This window comes from Delphinapterus leucas, chromosome 10 (assembly GCF_059928025.1).
Source record: "Delphinapterus leucas isolate spDelLeu-1000000601 "Yukka" chromosome 10, BTC_Dleu_Yukka2, whole genome shotgun sequence".
In the NCBI taxonomy this organism is placed as follows: Eukaryota; Metazoa; Chordata; class Mammalia; order Artiodactyla; family Monodontidae; genus Delphinapterus; species Delphinapterus leucas.
The window spans coordinates 37,620,272-37,645,642 of NC_143138.1; the positions used below are offsets into that span (position 1 = coordinate 37,620,272).

Genomic DNA, 25,371 nt, shown 5'->3' on the forward strand with positions numbered 1-25,371 from the left:
ATTTCCTCATCTTTTACTGACAAGGCTCAAAAGATATTTAAAGCTGATAGCTCAAGTAATATAGGTATAAGTATGTTTCAAGATATAAAATAAAACTAAGAAAAATAATATAATCAACTGAAAGCAAGTGAGGAGGAGGCAGGAAATATAACTACAAATTTTATCATTACTCATGGCAGGGAGTCAATAGATACTGTCTGAAGAAATATGGTAAAAAGTTATATGCAATCACTAGAATAAAAAGATAAACCTTTCAAATCATCAGAATATACACACGCACACCCACCTCCCAAAGCAAGTACTGTCCTGATAGTGAAAGATTTTTTTAAAAGAAAATATTAAAAATAGAACTAAAACCAAATATATCAGTCTTTCCAATAAATATAAATGGGCTGAACTTTCCTATTAAAAGAAAAAGGATTATTGTCAATGGGGCTGGTTAAATAAATTACAGTACATCTGTTAAAAAGAATTAGGCAGTTCTACATCCACTGACATGAAACATTCATTGAAAAAAGATGCAGAGGGCTCTTCCCTGGTGGTGCAGTGGTTGAGAATCTGCCTGCCTATGCAGGGGACATGGGTCGGAACCCTGGTCCGGGAAGATCCCACATGCTGCGGAGCAACTAAGCCCGGGCACCACAACTACTGAGCCTGTGCTCTAGAGCCTGTGAGCCACAACTACTGAGCCCATGAGCCACAACTACTGAGCCCATGTGCCACAACTACTGAAGCCCACGCACCCTAGAGCCTGTGCTCCACAACAAGAGAAGACACTGCAATGAGAAGCCCGCGCACCACAATGAAGAGTAGCCCTTGCTCTCCGCAGCTAGAGAAAGCCCGCATGCAGCAACGAAGACTCAATACAGACAAAAATAAATAAATTTATTTTAAAGAAAAAAAGATGCAGAATTATATGCACAATAATACCTCCATTTTTGTAAAAATCTTTAAAATAAAATATATCCACATAATTATATATGATCATGTCTATGTATTTATAGTGTATCTCTGAAAGAACACATAAGACACCAGTAGCAGTGGTATGGAAGTGGAACTGATGACTGGAGGGCCCTGTGACAGAGACTTAGTTTTCAGTGCAAACCTTTTTGTACCTTTCTGAATTAGTATTGTGTACATTATCACCTTTTTAAGAAATAAATTAAGCAATCTTAAGAGGGTTGGGAGGTTTAAATGGGATAATGTGTAAAAAGCCCTTCAGCACAATTTCTGCAGGTAGTAACACTAGCAAGTAGTGAGATGAACGCTGCCTGGCACACACTCAGTGCTTAAGAAATGTTGGTTTTCTTCCTCCTTCCAATTTTTGTTATTTATTCCTTACCTAACATTTAGAAAATAGAACAAGTTTACCAAGTACCTACTTTGACATAACAGATGTGATCCTAAAGTTGCTTTTAAATAAAAATGTAGCCAATTCACATTGATTTCTACTGATTCCAAAGGGAATATTCTTTTTTTTTTTAAACATCTTCATTGGAGTATAATTGCTTTACAATTGTGTGTTAGTTTCTGCTGTATAACAAAGTGAATCAGCTATACATATACATATAACCCCATATCTCCTCCCTCTTGCATCTTCCTCCCACCCTCCCTGTCCCACCCCTCTAGGTGGTCACACAGCATGGAGCTGATCTCCCTGTGCTATGCGGCTGCTTCCCACTAGCTATCTATTTTACATTTGGTAGTATATATAAATCCATGCCACTCTCTCACTTCCTCCCAGCTTACCCTTCCCCCTCCCCTTGTTCTCAAGTCCATTCCCTATGTCTTCGTCTTTATTGTGTTAGCACGCGGTATTTGTTTTTCTCTTTCTGACTAACTTCACTCTGTATGACAAACTCTAGGTCCATCCACCTCAGTACAAATAACTCAATTTCGTTCCCTTTTATGGCTTAGTAATATTCCATTGTATATATGTGCAACATCTTTTTTATCCATTCATCTGTCGATGGACACTTACGTTGCTTCCATGTCCTGACTATTGTAAATAGAGCTGCAATGAACATTGTGGTACACGACTCTTTTTGAATTATGGTTTTCTCGGGGTATATGCCCAGTAGTGGGATTGCTGGGTTGTATGGTAGTTCTATTTTTAGTTTTTTACGGAACCTCCAAACTGTTCTCCACAGTGGCTGTATCAATTTACATTCCCACCAACAGTGCAAGAGGTTCCCCAAAGGGAATATTCTTGTGTACAATCTTCAGTTATGACTATGTCCCTGACGTTTTTAGTTGTAAGAATCCCTACTCCCTAAATTCTCTGGAAGGTTAAGTAATTTGTAAATTAACCATCACATGTAGGACCACAGAAATACAAACAGTACTACTTGAATGTATTTATAGAGTATCCTAGGCAGAGGAAAAGAAGAGAGAAAATATGAGGGATTAAAGAATACAGGAAAGTTTGGCTTAGAGAGAGAAAGCTTAGACAAAACAAAAAGCACAAACAAACTAGAAAACCCAAAGGGACATTGATTTCTACTTTAATGTTTGCAAATACTCTGAGTACACCTGAACTCTCCAAGTCCATAAGCTTCTATGTTAGTAAAATATAAAGATCAGAGAATAAACTTTGCAGGAAGATTTCAATGGGTAAGTTGGGTTGGGTGACTGAGTAGAAAAATATGAGAGAATCCTTAGGTTCTCTCCATAAATGAGTATTACCACCTGCCAGTAATCCATGCAGAAAAAAAACAATCCTAATTGTGCAGGTTTAAAAGCCAAAGGCATCAATTACCATCCAAAGACTAAATGAAGACAGACAGAAAGATCCTGGTGATTAAGGTGCTCAATTTCCTGGCATGTATAATTCACCTATCAACCTGTACCATCCACTCCTCCCAAACCCAAACTCAACTCTAGAGCAGGCTGGTCTCCACTCCACCTTCCAAAAACACCTTAAATACTAAACTGGGCTCTTCTGCCTACTCCATTTTCAAAATCTTATCTGTCCTAAAAAATTCCTTCAAATTCTACACCCACTGCCCCATAAGACCTTCTCTGAGCATCCACTAACCCATTCCTTCTCTGATTCCCTAAAATGCAGACATCAGGGCTTATATTGCTTTAAAAAAAATAAGCTATTTTTTAAAATAAACTAGATTTAGACCATAATATAGGGTACACCCAGGTAGGTGCTTAACACCTACATAAGAAATAAGACATTATTGGACTTCCCTGGCGGTTCAGTGGTTAAGACTCTGCGCTTCCAATGCAGGGGACGTGGGTTTGATCCCTGGTCAGGGAACTAAGGTCCCACATGCTGCGTGGCACAGCCAAAAAAAAGAAAAGAAATAAGACACTATGGAGTTGAAACCCCAGCACAACCCTTCCTAGGAAACCATTTTATTGAATCTGGCATTTTTCACCCTCATTTTTGTTTTTACATTTTCTATGTATGTATCCCTAAACAATATACAGTGTTGCTTTGCATGTTTTAAAGACTTTATATAAATGACATCATACTGTATTTATGACTTACTTTGATGCTAAATCATAAATGCTACTTTAAATACTACTTAATTTCATGGCTGGCTGGCTGATTTCTCCAACACAAATTTAAGAAACATTTGCTCTACCACAAATGTAAAAGGCATTTAATTCACATTTTCAAACACAAAGAAAAGTACAGAGAAACATATAACATCCATGTACCCATCACTCTGACTTAACAAATATTAACACTTGTCACATTTCTGTTTTTAAGAAAATAAAGCGTTAGAGAGACTTCTGAAGTCCCAGTTGCAGTCCCCAGCCCCATTCCCCTGCCTCCCCAGGAGATAACCACTATCCTGAAGTGGGTACAAAATCCTTCCCACCTGCTTTTATACTCTTACATATATTCATGTATCCATAAACAACATGTAATACCTTTTTTATGTTTTAAAACTTTACATAAAAGACTGCATGTACATATCGGTCTACATCTTGCTTTTCTCACTCAACAATGTGTTTTTACCCAGCTCTGCTTTTAAGTTTTTCTGATTACAGAAGTAACATATGTTAAGTGGAAAAACTGGAAAGGCAGTAATATGCAGCATCCTCACCAGGGGAAGCTGTGCTGCCAAGGAGTTTTTCAGCTTCTACTGAGCAGTGGTGGCACCATGTCTTTTTCTGTAGTCCCCTCACCACCTGGCAGAGCATGACACACACCAGCAGGCACTTAACAATCCTTAGTGAGTCAAGGCTGGAACTATACAAAACCCAGGCCTCTGTTTAAGCTGACTCCTGTCTAGCTAGACCTAAAAACAAGAGGCAATCACACTGCCTCTCAGAGAAATCACACTGCACACACAGAGAAAAGAATGCCACGGGCTGTGCTACAACAAAGACAAAATGAAGCAAAAATCTCAGTCAATCTCCGTTGTTCTCGTCAAAAAACCAACGCCAAAGGATGTATTGGCATAGCTGGTTCACGTAGTCGGAACGGTGCAAAAAGCTTGGCAGGAAAAGAATCAACAGGTGTTTGTTCAGCACTGACAGAGGAGCTAAAGCAAACATGGGAACAGAGCTATCCAATTTAAAGCCAAACATGCTGGCAATCAATGCAGGGTCACACACTCACTTGATGGAAGTCTTCCAGAACTGGCGGTTTCAGGGATAATTCAGTATCTCCTAGTCACTGACTTTATCAATAAAGCATTTCCAAGCTAAGAATAGGTGGTAATGTACCTGCCCAGATAGGCTGGGACCATTTCGCCAAGTCTACTATCAGATTCATTAGTGTTATGAAAAATGACCAAATGACAGAGACGGTTTCAGTTAAAAATCCATGGGCTCCTAAGTAATTCGAGTGATTAGACACTTTTCTCAGCTTCACTGAATGTTCAAAGAGCTCCCTGACTTTCACAATAAACACTTTTGCTTAAAAAGAGGGAGAAGCCCTCCCCAGAAGGGTTGGAAATAAGAACATGGGAAATGAGCCAGGCTTTGGCTCACATTTGTCTCTCCTACTCCAAGTCTCATCCGCATCTTTTCAGTGGCAGCGTCCACACGCTTGGACTGGATGAGGTGCTTGGACAGACGGTGTCTAAATCTTCGCAGAGACTGAGGGAAGGGGGAAGCAGTAACAGAGTGTGGATCAGAAGTCAAGAAATTTAGAGTGTCCTTTGGGGCAAAGTCACTTTCCCCCTCTGGCCTCAGTTTCCTCACTGGCAGTGCTCTTAGGGTGGAATTCTAACATTCTACAATTTCGTGACACTCAGATGTTCAGTGGGGCCAGTGATTCACTGCTTTCAAAAGCACAAGATGGAAAAGCCCACTTCTGGCGCGCCCCCCGCCCCAAATCTACTCTTACCTGTAAATCATGCTTTTGTGAGTGACAGAGCAAAAGAGAAATATCCAGTGACACGAGTTGGAGTTGGCAAGTTTAACATTCAACGTCAGAACTGGTAAGAGCCTCAGAGCTCACTTAATCCAGACTCTCATTTCATAGATAAGAAAACTGAGCATGGAGTAGTTAGTACGTTGTCCAAAAATGTGGCTTTTTCTGAGGATAGGACACCACAATCTCACCTGACCACCCAAGCCAGAAACCTGAAGGTGACATCTCTTTGGCACCTCCTTCTCCCTTACTCCCCAAATCCAATGATTTACCAAGTCCTGTAGATACTCCCACACATGTCCTTTATTGCCATTGCCCTAGTCCAAGCCCTCTTAACCTCTCCCTCTACTAACTGCAGTAGCCTCCTAACTACAGCTGACTTGAACAACGGGGATTAGGGGCACCGACTCCACTCACAGCAGGGAGACCAGTTAGGAAGGTATAGCCGTGGTCCAGGCAAGAGAGGACTCAGTCTGATGCTGGTAGTAGGGGGAGAAGTGGTGAGAACAGCTCATATTCAGGATATATTGTGACAAGCCAACACAGGACTTGCTAATGAATTGGATGCGGCAGGAAGATAAAGAGGATGAAAGACATTAGGATTTTTGGTCTGAGGAACTTGGTCAATGGGCCATTAAGTGAGATGGACAGAATACCTTTGCAGGAGTGGGCAGATGTGGAAATCAAGAGTTCTGCTTGGATGTGTTACGTGAGAGATGCTATTAGACAGCAAAACAGAGATGCATTAACTGTACTGTATCCAGGGACTTCCCTGGCAGTCCAGTGGTTAAGACTCTGCACTTCTACTGCAGGGGACACAGGTTCGAACCCTAGTCGGGGAACTAAGATCCCACATGCCTCGTGGTGCGGCCAAAAAAAAAAAAAAAATTGTTCAGTATCCATACGGCAAAAGCATCCAGCACTAGAAATCAGGTTTCTTTCAGGCTAATTCAGGGCTATTTTTCTCAGTGGTTCTCAAAGTGCAGCTCCCAGATTAGCAGTAGCGGTATCCTTTGGGAACTTCTTAGAAGCTCAACTTCTCAGGTTCCACCTCAGACCTACTGAATTAGAAACTCTGGAAGTGGGCTTCCCTTGTGGCGCAGTGGTTAAGAATCTGTCTGCCAATGCAGGAGACATGGGTTCGAGGACTGGTCTGGGAAGATCCCACATGCTGCGGAGCAACTAAGCCCGTGAGCCACAGCTACTGAGCCTGTGCTCTAGAGCCTTTGAGCCATGGCTACTGAAGCCCGCATCCCTAGAGCCTGTGCTCTGCAACAAGAGAAGCCACTGCAATGAGAAGCCCGCGCACCATAATGAACAAACACGCAATGCAGCCAAAAATTAATTAATTAATTAATTTAAAAAAAAAAAAGAAACTCTAGAAGTGGGGCCTGGCAATCTGTGTTTTAACGAGCCTTCCAGGTGACTCATTACAGTTTGAGAACCACTGCTCAAAATCATACACTTCATCGCTAACGAACATCTGACAGCCAGAGACCCTGCATTAGGCTTCTCTGTGCCTCCGTAAACCCTCTGCCTACTTAACAATAGGTGGTATTTTTTTCCACCCAGGACTCACTGGGGGCTCCAGACACACCACTGATCAAAGTTTTTCAATTCCAGTTTCAGAAACTAGAGCAACTAGGAGAAACAAATAAAAATAGGAGCTACTGTAATCACAACTATCATTTTCATAATGGCTAATATTAGTGAGCACCGTCTATGTACTTCCTATGTATTATCTCATTTAATCCTCATAACAGCCTTATAAGGTAGTCTGTCCCCATTTTACAGATGAGGAAACTAAGGCACAAAGAGGTTAAGTAACTGCCCAAGGTCACACAGTTAGAAATGGCAGAGCTGGGATTTGAAACCAGGCAGTCAGGTTCCAGAGCTTGCATTCTTTTTTGTTTTTTCTCCTTTTTTGGAGATATAATTGACATATGACATTGTGTAAGTTTAAGATGTACATTCTGTTGGTTCAGTACATTTACAGTCGCCCTCCGAAGTTTGATCCACGGTCGGCTGAATCTGCGGATGGATGTGGAACCCACGGATATTGAGGGCCGACCACACTGGCATTTCATAAAAGGACTTGAGCATCTGCAGATTTTGGTATCTGAGGGGGTCCTGGAACCAATGCCCCCCAGATACTGAGGGCTGACTGTACCGCAATATGATTACCACTGTCGCACTGGCTAACACCTCTATCATGTCACATAATTATCATTTCTTCTTTGTGGTTAGAACAATTAAGATCTAGTCTCTTAGCTACTTTGAAGTTTATAATACAGTGTTGTTGACTATAATCACTAATGCTGTCCATTAACTCTCCAGAACTTATTTATCTACTAGTTTCAAGTTTCCAGAGTCTGTATTCTTAACCACATGGTACATACTACGTCCTGTCTTCCTAGGCATCCACACAAGGACCATTTGATGTATTAAGTACATGGGGCTCTTATGAATAACTGAAAGAACTTAAAAAAGGTGTTTAATTCCATCAAATTACCATATGACCCAGCAATTCCACTCCTACATATACTCAAAAGAATAGAAAACATACTTTCACACAAAAACCTGCACGTGAATTTCATAGCATTATTCATACTGGCCAAAAAGTAGAAACAACCCTAATGTCCATCAACTAATGAATGGATAAACAAAATGAGGTACTTCCATACAAGGAATATTATTTAGCCATTAAAGGAATGAAATACTGATACATGCCACGACATGAATGAGCCTTGAAAACATTACACTTAATAAAAGAAACCAGGCACAAAAGGCCTCATATCACATTATTCCATTTATATGAAATGTTCAGAATAGGTAAATCCATAGAAACAGAAAGATTAGTGGTTGCCAGGGGCCAGAGGGAGGAAGGGATGGGGAGTGACTACTAATGGCTATGAGGTTTCTTTTCGGAGTGATGAAAATGTTCTGAAATTGGTGGTGATGGCTGCACAAAACCATTTATACTCTAGATGAATATACTGAATACCACTGAATTATACACTTTAAAAGGGTGAATTTTTATGATATGTGAATTATCTCAATAAAGCTATTATTTTACAAAAGGATGTTGTTGTTGTTTTTGCGGTACGCGGGCCTCTCACTGTTGTGGCCTCTCCCGTTGCGGAGCACAGGCTCCGGACGCGCAGGGTCAGCAGCCATGGTTCACGGGCCCAGACGCTCCGCGGCATGTGGGATCTTCCTGGGCCGGGGCACGAACCCATGTCCCCTGCATCGGCAGGCGGACTCTCAACCACTGCGCCACCAGGGAAGCCCCAAAAGGATGTTTAATTCATTTTGAACTTGAGGCTATTTTACTACATAAAACTCCTATTTGTTGTAATTAAGGTTGCTGGATCATGATCAAAGAAAATGAAAGTAATCTGCCATCTCTTTGAATTTTTACCTTTCAATTTGCAAAGAGTAAACTAGTTTCACTTCTAGGTTGCCATGGACGTAGACACAGTTATCTGTGTCATTTTCCCCAACCAGAGAAAGTTTTTCTTCAGTATGACTGAAAGAGCACAAATGCAAAAGTTCTGTTCTTGAGAAAATGTCCTAATACTTTCTTTAAATCAAAGCACGTTCTATCTAAAAGAACTTTAGTTTTCTCCCATAACCAGGGGCTCCTGGGGCTTCCCTGCTAAAAGCACACAGCTGAACAATGTTTCTCTTCAACAAGCAAGGTACTACTATGAATTTTGGCAACATTTTAATGCCTTAAGATAAACAATGAAAATAAATACCTAGCACTGGAGTAAGGATCAGAGAAACATTCTTTTAAATGTTTACTTTCTCTAATAATAACAGTAATACTAACAACTACTATTTATCAAGCAACTATAATGCGCTAAATAAACACTGTCCTAGGTTCTTTACAAATACGGTGTTTAATTCAGTCCTCACAGGAACCTTTAAGAAAGTATTTTTATCCTCATTTCACAGATAAGGAAACTGAGGCCTAAAGAGATTAAGTAAATCATTTGCCCTTGATCACACAGATAACAGCCCCATAATAATCCAAGTCTTTCAGAACTCAAATGTTCTCTCTTCTATTCCTGTATATTCCTCTTCAAAATGAAAAAGGAAGCCAGAAACTTGAAGAAAACTGAAAAGACTGCTCTTCCTATCTCACAAAAGTAGTGCTTTGCAAAAAAGATGACTGTTTCTACAATCCAAAAGAGGAAATGTGAAAACAAAAATTGTTAATAACGACCAGCAGTCAGTAGGCACAAAATACTTTGCCATGTCCCACATCTCAAACACTGCTTCCTGATTTATCAGTTTTCCCATAGGTTCTGATTATAACCTTCAGATGTCAAAATTTAATGATCTCACCATGGAAATCCCCAGAGAACAGCAGTTAGCGAGACTGGAGAGCTCCCTAGACCAGGAAGGAAAAAGAATCAGTTGGCAGGAAGTGGTGCCTATCTAAAAACATAGAAGTCTTTAGCATTAATATTAACACTGGGATTCCACAGCACTTTAACCTGAAGCTATTTCTGCATTACCTTGTATTACTTAAAGCTGATCCCCAGATGTCTAACAAGATCCTAAATAAAATAAGACTGCTGCATAACAACCACTGACCCTCATTTCTCTCTTGCTATTTAAAAAAAAAAAAACCACAGGTTTAAAGGATTATCCCTGAATCAATAAGGAAGGGTAACACGTGGGGGCACAACCAAACATGAATTTCATTATCAAGTAGACTGTAGCTGTCAGAAATCTTAAATTTAAGACTGTAATATACACTCCTTTTACTCCTTAGGACTACCCCCAAACAGATTTAAACTATAAACGAACAGTAGACTGACGAATGTACAATTGCTAAGAGACTCAACATATACCAAAAAGGGGGTGATGGTGGGAGTGGAGAGTAACTTAGAAAGTCTGTTCTCCTACTAAACAATTTAATGCAAGAAGTACATTACCAGGCAGAGGGGAAGAGGTCACTTGGGGTTGAACAAATCCTTAGAAAACGCTAAAGAAATATTCTCAATTCTAGGTCACCCTGTAATAATTCCTAACGGGAAAGGGCCAACTCAAGATAAAGTAAGGTCGAGCTTAAGAATTTTCCTCACTTTTCTTGTCCCCCCGCAGACGCTCCCACCAGAACTTTTTTGGGAGTCCAGGAGAAAAATTCGTACGTGCAGAGCTGGGGGAGCGACGGAAGGGGCCATCCTCGTGCAAACAACTACCTGTGCGCGGTGGAGACCACCCTCCCCCCACGAAGGAGTGCTGTTTAAAGTGAAAAACAGCTCTGGGGATGGCCTTCCAAACCCAGGACCGACACTGATTATTCACCCAATTCCACTGTCCCCTATGCCCGAACTCCGGCCACCTCCCGGCCGAGGGCAGCCCCTCCAGAGCCCTACGCCCCCAGTCCCGGGTCTGCTCCCACACCCAGCCACCTCCAAAGCTCGGTGCCCGCTCCTTTGCCTGACAGCTGTCCTCCCGCCACCAGGCAGCCCCAGCTCCCCCCGCCCAGGTTCCCCAAACCATCCTTCTTGAGTCGCTGACGCCCCAGGCCCGCGGGATTTAGGGTTTAGGATCTGGAAGGGTTTGGTCCGATCCCCTTCTTCTCAGCGTCCTAGGCTCACCTCCCCGGTAGCTTGGCGCTCCTCTTCCAAAACTGCTTGCTGTTCTCGGCGGCCATTGCTCCGGCCCGGGGAAGGCCCTGTAGGCTGGCCAGGGGGGTACCCAGCGAGATGCCCCCAGGACCCCGCAATCACAGGGCCAGCCCAGGCCGCTTCCCCGCTGCCGGTCACCCTCTCCCAACTCCCGGGGGCGCCATCTTGGATGTGGGCACCCTCCCACCCAGCGCCGCTGCCATTGGTGGGCTGCGCAGGCTGTAGTCAGACAGACCAATCGGGAGCTGGAATCCTGCAGGCCGCTGAAGCCGAACAGTAACGTCAGGGGCTGGGCACACAGGTGAACCGGGCAGGCGGAGCTTGGACGAGCCGGGAGGCGGGGCTGAAAGTTCCTTAACCCAGGCAGGAGAAGCAGCAGGTAAAGAAAGGGACCTATGGGAAGGAGGAGAGGGTGCTGTTTTCTTTGGGGGGTAATGAGGTTCCTGAATCTAATATTTTCTGGAAAGAGAGAGCATATATATTTATATACATAAATCTTTGACCTAAAAATAAAGGCCCATGTGTTGGTTGCAGCCCATTTTTAACATCTCCCAACTCAACGACACTCGGTATTACCTTCTCCTCTCCCCCGTTCCGTTCGGACCCTGATATATTTTAATCTGTGGAGGAAGATCGATACTGACCCGATGGCCCAGAGTTGCTAACTGTTCAACACGTGAGTAACGGTTGGTTCACAAGAGCCTCGCTCTCCTCAGATAATTGATCACTATTAAAGGACTTGTGCTGTAGGTGAAATTCAAATGATCAAATCTCTGTTTCAACCAATAACTGTCACTTTCAGACTATGAGAACCCAGATGCTGACAAACTGTTTAGGAAATATTCTTATTTTATCAATCCAGTTCAGACTACAAAGTAACATTTCTTGAGAGGACATAGCGCATCTCCAAGGCATGAATCACAAAGATTAAGGATGTACCCTCAAACACCCTTAATGTCCCTTATTAATCAATTTTATATCCTTTGCCCTTGAATTTATTTTCAACCTAGTTTTGACTCAGAATGAGATTTAATATTAGCATTTTGAATCCTTTTAATGTCTTGTCGGTGTTTTTTGCTCTTTTTGAGTTTCTGTGGTTGTATACCACAGTGACTGAGGTGGGGCCGGGCGGGGGGTGGGGGTGGTGCAGGGAGCACACCCTAGTCCAGAGTAGTTTTGGTCCCAATGAAGGACTGATGAGATAGGCTGATCGTTCTCCAACCCCACTCCTGGTTACTGCTAGCACAGTCCTTCCACATACTGGAAGGTCTAAAGGCCCTTCTTTTATATGCCCTCTGATGGCCCCTTTCTACACAGAAATACCTCCATTTTCAAGCTTCTTTTGTCCCCTGATTTTACAATCATGAGATTGTATGAAAAGGGCTATTTTAATTTTCTCTGAATTTCTCATCTTTTTATAGACTTTCATCTTATCTTGTCTCAGATGGTCACCTTTATGGGCATTTGCTCCATCAAACAAGAACTGCTCTATCCTTTTAATCCTTTAAGCTGCCTTTCTTTGGCTCTTTTTCTTAGGATGCGGTGGCTAGCACTGCATACTGAGATCCAAAAGGGATTTCCTGAGGTTTTTGTTGAAACTGATGCTTTGTCTTTACTCTGGACCACCAGAACTTTTACTGACATTTTGGATTTTACAAGAGCTGATGTCTTGAAGGGCTAATCTACAGCAACTTCTGATCCCTTTCCTCGGTGGCAGCTGGCAGTTTAGAGTTCATTATCTTAAAGATGTCACCTGAATTGTCTCCCCCTATGTGAGCTGCCTTACACTTGTCCACCCGGCAAGTGACCTGCCACTTTCCAGCTAATTCACATAGCTTTAGAAATGTTCCAGGAGATGCCCCCTGTTGACTTGATATTTTCCTATGCGGAAAGCAGAGTATAATTTGTGTACCTAGAAATGTCTCAAAGTGTTCCTTTTTCTTGATCATTTATGAAATGTTAAATAACACTGATTCCCAGGGGATGCCTTAACATTGTTCAACCCAGAGAAGCCCTTAATATTCTTACTCTTTATTTTTTACATCTAAGCCATTTTCCCATCCAAGATAAAAAAAAAAGTTTACTTGTCTAGCGATAACTTTAAAAATACTCTTTATTAGGGAAGTTGAGATTGTTGGGCCTTTTTTCACCACCACCATGACCACCCAAATCGAAACCACCCACAGCTTTACAGCAGCCTGCTATTAGGTCTCTTGCTTCCACTCTTGCCCCCTTAGAGTCTGTTACCCACACAGCAGAGAGAGAGCCTTTTAGAATGTCAGATTATGTCACTACTCTGATCAATATCTTGCAATGGCTCCATCACACTTGGCATAAAATTCAAGCTCCTTAAAGATCCTATATGATTTGGTTCCACTCTCTTCCTTGCTTAATCTGCTCCAACCACACTTATTGCCTTTTTGCTATTCCTTGAACACTCCAAGCATGTTCCTACCTCAAGGTCTTTGTATTAGCCATTTCCTCTGCTTGGAATTCTCTTCCCCCAAATATCTGGATGGCTTGCTCCACGTTCCATATTCCCAAGTGTCTTCACCTTGGGGATACCCGCCCCTACCACCCACCTTAAATAGCGGGCTCCACCACTCTATTTTTCTTTAAAGCACTCTCCCTACCTTCCGTACTATATACCTGTTTCTTGTCCATCTCCACCCCCTAGAATGTAAATTCCACTAAGGCAAGGATTTTGTCTGCTTTGTTCTCTGCTCTTCTCTGCTATTCTCACCTAGAATAGTGCTTGGCACACAGTAGGTGCTTAATATTTACTGAATGAGAGAATGAAGAGTATAAACTATTCTTGTCTTTTGGTTCTATGTTGTTCACACACATTTTTTGTTGAAAAAGATGATAGGAACCATTTTTCTCACCCCTAGCAGGATGTGTCCACTTTACCAAAGAGTCTATAAGCTTACCTATGCTCTTGGTTGAAGAACAGTCTTCCTTTCTTGGGAAAGATTGTCCTCTTCAAACCGTTTTGCATCTTCAGAGGGATAAACCTGTACCTAAAATGATGAAGGAGGGAGGCCACACACCTAGCCACCTGTCCATCAAAGGGTGATAGCTGTGACAGCAAGATCACCGTCACACCAAACTTTGCCCAACTAAAGGTGAAAATCATTGGTTTGAGGTTCCCAAGGGGTCCTTGGAGTACTTTTGATGGAGACTTTTAGTGATAGGCACGCACTGGTCCACTATACTGGTGCTTCTTATACGTTAATGTACATGTGAATCACTGGGGATCGTGTTCAATGTCTAGATTCTGATTTAGTAGGCCTGGATGGAGCTTAAAGTTATGCATTTCTAACAAGCTCCCAGGTGACACTGATGCTGCCGATTTGTGGGCCTCACTTTGTAGATCTTCTGTCACTTGGCACAATATGGCCTATGATCCTTAAATTTATCACAAAGGTTTGATTATTTTGAAACTCTAAGTAGAAGACTCTCAATATTGTCTGCCTGCAAGCTCTTTGGAGCAAAGGGAATGAGCTATATCTGGGCTGAATGCGCACTCAAAAGAGTGGGCTATCCCAATCCTTAGAGAAAGTTCTATGGAAGAGATAAACTGTGCGTGGAGACACATGCAGGCAAAGATAGAGAAAGACCTGAAGGACCTTTCAGAGTAGCAGCTCCAGGGGAAGATAAAAATCAAGAAAAAAGCCTTTGGACTAAGTTACAAAGAGATCACTGGCTGACTTTAACCTCAGTGTAGGAGTGGAGTGGACCCTGTGCTAAGAGGAAGGGTTAAGAAATGAGAGCAAGCAGCAGCCCTCACAATGCACTGCAGAATGTTGGACCATCAAAGGGACGGTGAGGTCAAGCTGGGATCTAAAAGCAAGAGAGCTTTTGCGGTACCTAAACAACCACTAGACAGAGCCAACTGAGAGAGATCAGTTATGTTAGGGAAGGCAAAGGGCTAAGCAAAAAGACTGAAGAAGCAAGGTTATAGGAGTAAAGAAAGGAAGAGAGAGTAGTTAGAGTTTGAAGGAGTGGAGGGAAGGTTAAGAATTTCTTTCCTAGGAACTTATTCTAAGAAAGTAAGTCAAAAGGAGGGGGAGAAAAGCTCCGTGTACAAAGGTATTCTTTGCCTAGTAACCAATAATAAACGGGACAAATCAAAAGAATATAAAGGTTTAAACATGAGAAGGCAGTTACACAAATTACAGCGTGTGGTTTGTAAACTTGAAGCATGCTAGGTCATTAAATGGTGCAAATCTGAATGCTACATTGTGCGTCAAAAAGGTTTATGAAGTGAGGTACAGCAGGGAAAAAGCAGAATGCAAAATGTCTTTGCCCGATTTCAATAAAAATATATGGGTTTTGTCAGAGTAGAAGAAAACATGGAGAAATTTAGAAAATTTTGTTAGATAGTAGAATTATACATCATTTTATTTCCAGAATTCTTCTCTAATGCTACCATATTTTTTATTATTATGAAATACATGTCACATAATAAATTAGGGGGTAGCAAACATTTTTCTATAAAGGTCCAGGCTGTAAATAATTTTTGGCTTTGCAAAACTAGCAAGGCTGTGTTCCAATAAAACTTCATTTGTAGCTACAAAAATTGGGATTCTATATGATTTTCACATCACAAATTATTCTTCTTTCAGTTTTTTTCCCAAATATTAAAATATGTAAAAACCATTCTTAGTTCACAGACCATACAAAAACAGTGCACCAGATTTGGCTCACGGGTAGTAGTTTGCCAACCCTGCAGTGAAGACTAAAGAATAGGGAATTCCCTGGCTGTCCAGCGGTTAGGACTCCACACTTTCACTGCCGAGGGCCCAGGTCCAGTCCCGGGTCGGGGACTAACATCCTGCAAGCCGCGGGACTTCCCTAGTGGCGCAGTGGTTAAGAATCCGCCTGCCAATGCAGGGGACATGGGTTCAATCCCTGGTCCAGGAAGATCCCACATGCCGCAGAGCAACTAAGCCCGAACGCCACAACTACTGAGCCTGCACTCTAGAGCCTGCGAGCCACAACTACTGAGCCTGCGTGCCACAACTACTGAAGCCCACACTCCTAGAGGCCGTGCTCTGCAACAAGAGAAGCCACTGCAATGAGAAGCCCGCGCACCGCAACGAAGAGTAGCCCCTGCTCGCCTCAACTAGAGAAAGCCTGTGTGCAGCAACAGACCCAATGCAGCCAAAAAAAAAAAGATCCTGCAAGCCAAGTGGCCAAAAAAAAAAAGAATAATAAATAACAAGATTAAGAAACAAAAAACCTTATAAGTCCCCATTTTGCCCCTCCTTGATCCCATTCCCCTCCTTCTCCAGTGGAAACCAGGATCCACTCTCGTCCATGTTGTCGACTTTTACTATATATGTGGGAATCTATAAACATGTTTTTCATGTTTTGAAACTATAAATAGCAACACACTGTACATATGCTTCAGCAACTGGGTTTTTTCACGCTGCATTCTGTTGACACAAGAAGCTCTTGTTTGTTCATCTTAACTGCCCTATTGTGTTCCACTATGTAAATATTCCTCAGTTGTCATCGCCAGTTATTTTTATTTTGAACAGTGTTCAATTAACATTCTTTAACACATTTACCGTGTGCAAAATTTTCTCTACTATGGTGTTTTTCAAAGTACAGTTTGTCAACTATTAGTGAGTTGACATTAAAGGTTGCGACCTTTAATGAAATCAAATAGGAACATTTATATCTTAAAGTTACATAATGTGTCAATTATATCTCAATTAAAAAAAAGGAATAGACAGGATTAGAAAAGATCAGATCATGTTACATGTAATAGGAAAAGGCATTGCTGTGCAAAATTTTAATTTCAACTTTATACGCACTTATACATACATGTGTTTGTGTGCATTTATGTGTACTTGATTGTAATGTAAAATGTATTTCTTAGTAAGCCGTTGTCACAAAGTTTGAAAAACCCATTGCTTTAAGGCGCCTCGGGACACCCAAGAAAAATATTGCAGGATCACAGAATATGCACAGTTTCCACTTAACTAGACTCTGCAAAATGCTCTCTGAAATGGTTTTTCCAATTTATATTGGTCCTCACAGCAATGAGTTTCCATTGCTTCACATCCTCACCTGTAGTAGGTTTTTCTCATGGGATGTTAAATATACCACACAGACGAAAGAATGTATAAAACTAATGTGTATCCGCCTGCCAATGCAGGGGACACGTGTTCGAGCCCTGGTATGGGAAGATCCCACATGCCGCGGGGCAACTAAGCCCGCGAGCCACAGCTACTGAGCCCGTGAACTGCTGAAGTCCGCCTGCCTAGAGCCCATGCTCCATAACAAGAGAAGCCACCGCAGTGAGAAGCCTGCACACCACAACGGAGAGTAGCCCCCGCTTGCCACAACCAGAGAAAGCCCGCACAGCAACGAAGACCCAAAGCAGCCAAAAATAAAATTAATTAATTAAAAAAAAATTAATATGTATAGTTTGATGAATGATAATAGCATTTGCCTGCATATACCCACTCCCCACACTATGCAACAGCAGGACATCACCAGTACCTTAGATGCCTCTTGGAGGTCCCTTGCTCTGGGCATTCCCCTTTCTCCCCACTTCAGGTGTTACCACTGTGCAGAATTTTGTATTAATCATCCTCTGTGTATTTATATTTTTCAACCTACGTTTGTAACCTTAAGTATTGTTTATATTAATGATATTGTATGGTATCTATTCTCCTGTTGCTTGATTCTTTAGACAACAGGGTGGTTTTGAGATTTACCCTCATTTTCCACTGCTGTATAACATTCCATTTTATAAATAGCACAGTTTATCTATGTTACTACTGGTGAGCATTTAGTTGTTTCAGGCTGATCTGCAGCCTGAAGCAAGAGTGAGAAAAATAGATGCTTGTGGTTGTAAACCACTGGGTTTTGCATTATTAGTGTGGCCATAACTGATTATTATAGAAGTGGAATGGAAGAAAAGTAGAAGAGAAAAGTCAGCTAGGTGTACTCTTTCAAGAAGCTTAGCTGTGGGGGAATTCCCTGGCAGTCCAGTGGTTAGGACTCTGCACTTTCACTACCAAGGGCATGGGTTCAATCCCTGGTTGGGGAACTAAGATCCCACAAGACACGTGGTGCAGCCTAAAAAAAATAAAGAGAGAGAGAGAGAGAAAGAAGAAGCTTAGCTGTGAAGAGATTGAGAGGCTAGTTTCCTCCTCTTCCTCCCCCTCATCACTGTTGTTCTGTTTTAGTTCTTTAGTTGCCTGTAATATAAACCCCTTTCCCATGTATGGAGAATTTTTCACTCTATGAAACTTTGTGAGAAGCAGAGCTCACCTACCAGTATTGCAGCTAAAAATGGCAGCTACTTAGTTTTCCATCCTTCCTTATGAACTAAGTCATATGCACATGTCATAGGCTCTGCTAATACAATTTTCCCAAACTAGACTTTGAATCAGGAGGAGCTTATGAGGCAAAGAAAAAAGAGAACAAGAAAATCCATTCTTGGTGGGCAGTGCCAGCTGTGACAGCAACACCCAGTTTGGGGGAATAGCTCTGGCAACAGCAACATCTAGAGTCTGGTGCTAGAAGGCCTCTCTCTCAGTGTAACTATGGCATCAAATGCTCATTGCTGGCAGCAGCAGTGTCTTCAGTGGCCCAGCCCTGTGGTGTGATATTGGCTACCATCCTGTAAGCAAAACCTCTGAGTGTGGTGTGGTAGACTGATGGCATTCATGCCCCAATTCTTTACCTCTCCCTGCATCCGTATTATCTTGTGAGACCTTCTCATTCTTTTTTTTTTTTTAATATTTATTTATTTATTTGGCTGCACTCCGTCTTAGTTGCAGCATGTGGGATTTAGTTCCCTGACCAGGGATCGAACCCAGGCCCCCTGCATTGGGAGCACAGAGTCTTAACCACTGGACCACCAGGGAAGTCCCATGGGACCTTCTCATTCTGACTCTGGACTGACTATTGTGACTTGCTGTGATCAATGGATGTTCGCAAACATTACACAAGCAGAAGCTTGAAAAGCACTTGGGTGGCTGCACTTGCTCTCTGTCTTAGTCTGTTTGTGATTCTATAACAAAATATTACAGACTGAGTGGCTTGTAAACAACAGAAACTTATTTCTCACAGTTCTGGAGGCTGGAAGTCCAAGATCAGGGTGCCAGCGTGGCCGGATTCTGGCAAAGGCTCTCTTCCGAGTTTCAGACTGTCAACTTCTTGCCATGTCCTCGCATAGTGGAAGGAGCAAGGGATTTCTCTGGGATCTCTTCATTCAGGAGGGCTCCACCATCATGACCTAATCACCTCCCAAAGGCCCTTCCTTCTAATACCATCCCATTGGGCATTAGATTTTCAACGTATGAATTTGGGGAGGACAAAAGCATTCAATCTGTAGCACTCTCACTGTTGTCCTCTGCCATTGCCATTACAACATGTCTAGGCTAGCCTGTTGGATGATGAGAAACATGTGGCCCTAGGCCAAGTCTCCCTGAGTTATCCCAGCTGAGGCCATCTTAGATCAGCCAACAGTCAGTTGACCCTCAGGCATATGAATGAGCTCAGCCAAAATCAACAAAACTGTCTAGCCAACCAACAGTTGACCCCAGACACTCGAGTGAGTCCAGCTGAAATCAGCCCAGCTCAGCCCAGCCCCAGATACGCTGAACCCCACAGACTTGTGAACTAAGTACTGTTCATTGTTACATGCCACTGAGGTTTTGTGGTTGCTTATGTAGCATCATTGTGGCAATAGATAACTGGTCCTTTCCACATATCTATGAGCTATGCCTTTTTTGCTTAAATCAGCCAAGAGCCAGTATCTGTTGCTTGCCCTAACACAAAGCCTGAATGTAAATCAGAGAGAGACACAGGGTCAAAGGAGAGATTGTCTGAGCTGGGAAAGACTTTGGCATGCTTACAGGCAGAGGATTGGAGGCAATTGTGTTTATTAGGATATAAGTTTGGCTGCAAAATAACAGTGCTTTAAACATGATAGGAGTTTATCATTTCCCTCTCTCATGTAAGAGCCTAAGTAAGTGGGCAGCCCTGCTCTGGGAATCTTCAGAAGCCTAGATCCTTCTCTCTGTGTTTATCACGTCCTTGCCCAGTTGGTCTGAGATGACTCCCTACTCCATCCACATTTCAGCCATTGGGAAGAGGGAAAGGGACCTGACTTTATCCTGAACACCTGGTGGTTACATTCATTTCTCCCCCTTCCAACCCACTCTCAGAGATTGGTCACACAGTTCTACCCAACTGCAAGGGAGGCCAGGAAAGGCAAACCTTATTCTGGCCAATCATGTGTATATCTAAAAATCCTGCTTCTGTGGAAGAAGGGGCAAACAGATAGTTCTTGCCATGTCATTGGGGAAGAAGGGATAATTAATGGAACAGTATCTCTGTGGTAGACTTTATTAGCCATTTCCTTCCTTCTTCCCCGTTAAGGGGACTCATCTTTTGGAGAGGTGAGGCAACTGTGTTCCCAGTCTGGGCATAACTCATGATATGTCTAAACTAATGATGGCAATTCTACTCAGCTTTGTCAGGAACTGGTTTCCCCTACCTCCCCTGCAGCTGTGGATGACCATGTGACCCAGTTCTGGCCAGTGAGCCATGAAGGGAAGGCTGCTGGGGGGGTTCGGGGAAGTGGTTTCCTTCCCATGGAAGAGACAAAGAGAGCTTACTGTCGCACTCCTGTTTGTGATACTGGTGTGAGGCTTATAACCATAAAAGAAAGGCCAAGAGAATTACAAATGCCAAACTGGAGCCCTGGCACCTTCTTGAGGATTCCAGTGACCTTGAGGGATGAGTGTGAGTGAGCCAGGTGGAGAAAGGGAGAAAAGATATTTGAGAAAGTAAGAGTATTATAAACATGAGAAGGAATGCTCAGAGATGTTCCTGGAAAGTTGGACTGGAGTCAAATCGTGAGGACTTTGTATGCAGCAGTGTGATTTATTGTCAGAATTGCCTCATTCAGAGTTGGGGCTGGTTTCCTGCTTCTTGGTTGATACACCACCAAAGCATGACAGGCATTTTTCCTTTGTAGGTTTAAGATGACTGAGCATCTCTTCCCCCGTTGGAGAGTTAAAATACTTTTGTTTTGGAAAATCTAGGCTCTCAAAGGCAGAGATTTAGATGATGTGGGTGGGTAGTGGGTGTAGATTTGAAAAGACGAGGGAGAAGGGAATCATTCCCAACCCCTACAGCAAGTGGAATTTCCCTGCCCTTGGGAATGGAGAGATGCCTGGCTCTGACCACCTTGGGGCCTGTGTTTGACTCCCTCCCAGACCCCAGAGTGACAGGATGTCTGTGTGGACCCCAGGCTGGGGACTGAGCTGTGAGCCACAACCTTCGGGGCTGTGGACAGTGGGATCACTGAGGCTAGGACATCAAGCCTCTCACAGTGAGCAGCCACACCAGCCTGAAGTCTAGAGCCCTTCCTTGAGTTTCCAGGATTGGATGAACTTGGGAGTTCTATGTGACTCCAGCAAGGAGAGAGGGAAGTGAAAACAAACAACAAAAAAAACTGATTGAGATAGAGTTTCTCCCTAACTCCTTGAGGGAGAAAACTGAGTCCGATTTGATATTATTTTTAAAAAATAAAGGGAATTCCTCCCTGGCGGTCCAGTGGTTAGGACTCTGTGCTTCCACTGCAGGGATTACAGTTTCAATCCCTGGCTGGGGAACTAAGATCCCACAAGACATGTGGAAATATAAAATAAAATAAAATAAAATAAAATGAAATACTTCTTTCTTGCATTAGAGTGTCCAATTATGGTACGAACTGATTCTGTGGTATACAAAGCCAAAGGAAAGGGAGTAAGAAGAGGTTATAAATTATCTCAGTAGCTTTTTTATTTAAGTCGATAGATTTTTTTACAAGAGACTGTAGAAGATGTGTCTCTAAGAGCTCATATATGCAAAGTATTCATTTTCATTTTTTTTAAATAAATTTATTTATCTTGGCCTGCATTGGGTCTTCATTGCTGCACGCAGGCCTTCTCTAGTTGTGGTGAGTGGGGGCTACTCTTTGTTGCGGTGCGTGGGCTTCTCATTGCGGTGGCTTCTCTTGTTCTGGAGCACAGGCTCTAGGCGCGCAGGCTTCAGTAGTTGTGGCTTGCGGGCTCTAGAGCACAGGCTCAGTACTTGTGGTGCACGGGCTTAGTTGCTCCGCTGCATGTGGGATATTCCCAGACCAGGGCTCGAACCTGTGTCCCCTGCATTTGTAGGCAGATTCTTAACCACTGCACCACCAGGGAAGCCCCTCATTTTTATTTTTAAAAATCTAATTAAATTGGCCAGACACTGCCAGGCTAGAAGGAAATCCAATCTCCATTATTACCAGGGCTCCTCTGGCTCTCAGGGATGCCTCAGAATCCAGAAGTAGAACCTGGTGCCAGAAAAGGGCCAGCCTCGTACCTGTGACCATCATGGGGCCTGCTGACAGCTGCCTCGTGCAAGTCCACAGAATGGAGCCTTGAAGCCCACCAGCGCCTGCTTCAGGCCCCACATAAGGTATAGGCATTTTTACTGAGGTGTTAAAGAAAAAAAATTATTCATGAAGGAATTCCCTAGCAGTCCAGTGGTTAGGACTCTGCGCTTTCACTGCCGAGGGTGCAGGTTCAATCCCTGGTCGGGGAACTAAGATCCCACAAGCCACGTGGCACAGCCAAAAAAAAAAAAAATATATATATATATATATATTCATGACACTTGTTAAAGATTCTAAGGACAATTTTCTTCAAAAGGGACTATTGCAATGGAGGTTTTGTGGTAGGGGAGAGAGGGGGCCCAACTCTGAATACAAGGACAAGGAGAGATTTATAGCTAAGTAGCAGGGTGGGGAGCAGTACATGGAAAATGACCGAGAGGAAACATCAAGGCTGGAGGATTCTTGCTGAAGGCAGGCCAGGGTGATCAGATACCAAGGGTAGGGGATTTTTTTTTCTTTTTTGGCCACGCCTTACATCACACAGGATCTTAGTTCCCCGACCAGGGATTGAAAAAAATATCAGTAACATCCTAATACATGAATATATCAGGTAAAGGATATAAACAGTGTAAAAAGGGCAGTAAAACTAGTTAACAAATACTTTTAAAATATTCAGCCTTAAGAGTAGTAATCAGTAAGATGAAAAAATTAAAATACGATTTTTTACTTACTACGTAGGTTAAATGGAAAGAGTAAGTCAAGATGGAAAATAATTTTAAAACAGTAATACCAAATTATAGCATATATATCCTGAAACAGGTACGTACATTCACTTTTGGTGGAAGAGTGAATTAGTAACAGCCATTTGGTGTTTTGCTTATATCTAGTGTTTTTATAATTGTTTATTTTCTTGTTTTAAATCAACTATGCTTTTACTATATATATATATATATATATATACATATACATTAAAAACACATAGTTTGGGGCTTCCCTGGTGGCACAGTGGTTAAGAATCCGCCTGCCAACGCAGGGGACACATGTTCGAGCCCTGGTCCGGGAAGATCCCACATGCTGCGGAGCAACTAAGCCTGTGCGCCACAACTACTGACCCTGCGCTCTAGAGCCCGCAAGCCAAAACTACTGAGCCTGCATGCCACAACTACTGAAGCCTGTGCGCCTAGAGCCTGTGCTCCGCAACAAAGAGAAGCCACTGCAATGAGAAGCCCGTGCACCGCAACAAAGAGTAGGCCCCGCTCGCCACAACTAGAGAAAGCCTGCACGCAGCAACAAAGACCCAATGCAGCCAAAAATAAATTAATTAATGTAATTAATCTACAAAACAAACAAACAAAACACATAGTTGTGGTAGGCATTCCAAGCTGGCCATCAATAATCCTTGCCTCCTGGTGTTTACACCTTTGTGCAGGTATAAATACCTCATAGGCCCCTCCAGAGTTGGTTTGTGTGACCAATTGAATGCAGCTGGAATGACAGATGTCACTCTTGAGATTAGGTTATAAAAGGTACTGCAGCTTCCATTTTCGTCTCTCTATCTCCTCACTTGCTCTGGAGGAAGCCAGCTGCCATGTTGTGAGAACACTCAGGCAGCCTACAGAAAGACTCGTGAGGTGAAGAATTGAGGCCTCTAGCCAAAAACCAGCAAGAAACTAAGGCTTCCTGTCAACAACCACGTGGGTGAGCTTGGATGAGGATCTCCTCCCCACAGTAGTGCCTTCAAATGACCACAGCTGAGCCAACAGCTGGACTGAACCGCATGAGAGACCCTGAGCTGGAACTACCCAGCTAAGCCACACCCAGATTCCTGACACACAGAAATGATCAGATAATAAATGTTTGTTATCATGAGCTTCTAAGGTTTGAGGTAATTCATTACAGGGCAATAGATATATAATAGTTTGGAGGGGGATAGTAAAATACACTCAAAGAGTTTTTTAAAAAAGTTTTTTATCCTACCATTCATTATCCACACAGACATGCCCCTCAGAGGCCAATGCCCAAAGGCTGCACTGCCACTGCTAGACTTTTTGTTATAAGAAGAAAATAAATCTCTCTTTTTTAAAAAACTATTATTGTTCGAGTCTCTGCTCTCCACAGCCAAATGTACTCTTAATTGATATAGGCGCCTTAGGCTCTTATAATGTGCTCATTGACGTTGGTATTTTCCTCCCTCAACCCAGTAATGCAGAGATCCAGCTGAATAGAGCTGGCTGCCACATTCTCTGCTGGGATCACAAGTCAAATTGTGAAAGGAACAGAAAATGTAAAGTTCTTACCATAACTGTGTAAATCTAAGATATTATCAAATGCAAGATGCAGTACTATTCCAGGTATCACTGAAAGAAAAATACTATTAATTAAATTATGCCTTAAGGCTTTCTCATTACTTTGTATGTTTATTTTCTACTTATCAAAATGATTTTCTAGACTTATTTAGACATAGATTTTTAAATCACATATCAATACTTATAAGACTATTCAACGTCAGGACTTCCCTTGCGGTCCAGTGGTCAAGACTCCACGCTTCCACTGAAGTGGGGGCATGCGGTTCCATCCCTGGTCAGGGAACTAAGATTCCACATGCTGCATGGTGCAGCCAAAAAAGTTAAAATAATATTCAACTTCAGAAGTAATCAATAAAATGCAAAAAGACTTTCTTTTTCAATGTTGACATCCTTGGCATATTTGCTTTTGTCTTCATGCCTGTTACCTCATAGTAACAAGTGACTGCTGAGGCTCTAGGCAACATAGTATATTCAAGCTAAGAAGAAAGAAGATGTAGAGATAGTGTTACCCAAAAACTGGGTTTGCCTCTTGGTGGGTGTTGAGCCAATAGACACATCCAAGCCAAAGAAGGAAGGATTTATTAATACTTGCAGCAAGTAAGGAGAACATCAGGGATCTTTCCCAAAGCAGTGCTTCCCCAAACAGCAAAATTGGGGAAGTTTTAAGCTAAGGGT

The 25,371-nt window shown here is 42.6% G+C and overlaps 1 protein-coding gene across 2 annotated transcripts in view; it reads right to left on the reverse strand.

The window, feature by feature from the left end:
- TBC1D22B (TBC1 domain family member 22B) overlaps positions 1–25,371 on the reverse strand; it is a 126,083-nt gene that overhangs the window by 53,700 nt on the left and 47,012 nt on the right. For both annotated transcript variants that reach the window (XM_089918799.1, XM_089918798.1), the window contains exon 4: positions 10,963–11,385. In XM_089918799.1, the coding sequence (XP_089774925.1) occupies positions 10,963–11,018 (56 nt within the window). In that variant the 5' untranslated portion in view covers positions 11,019–11,385. The remainder of the gene's footprint in view (positions 1–10,962; positions 11,386–25,371) is intronic.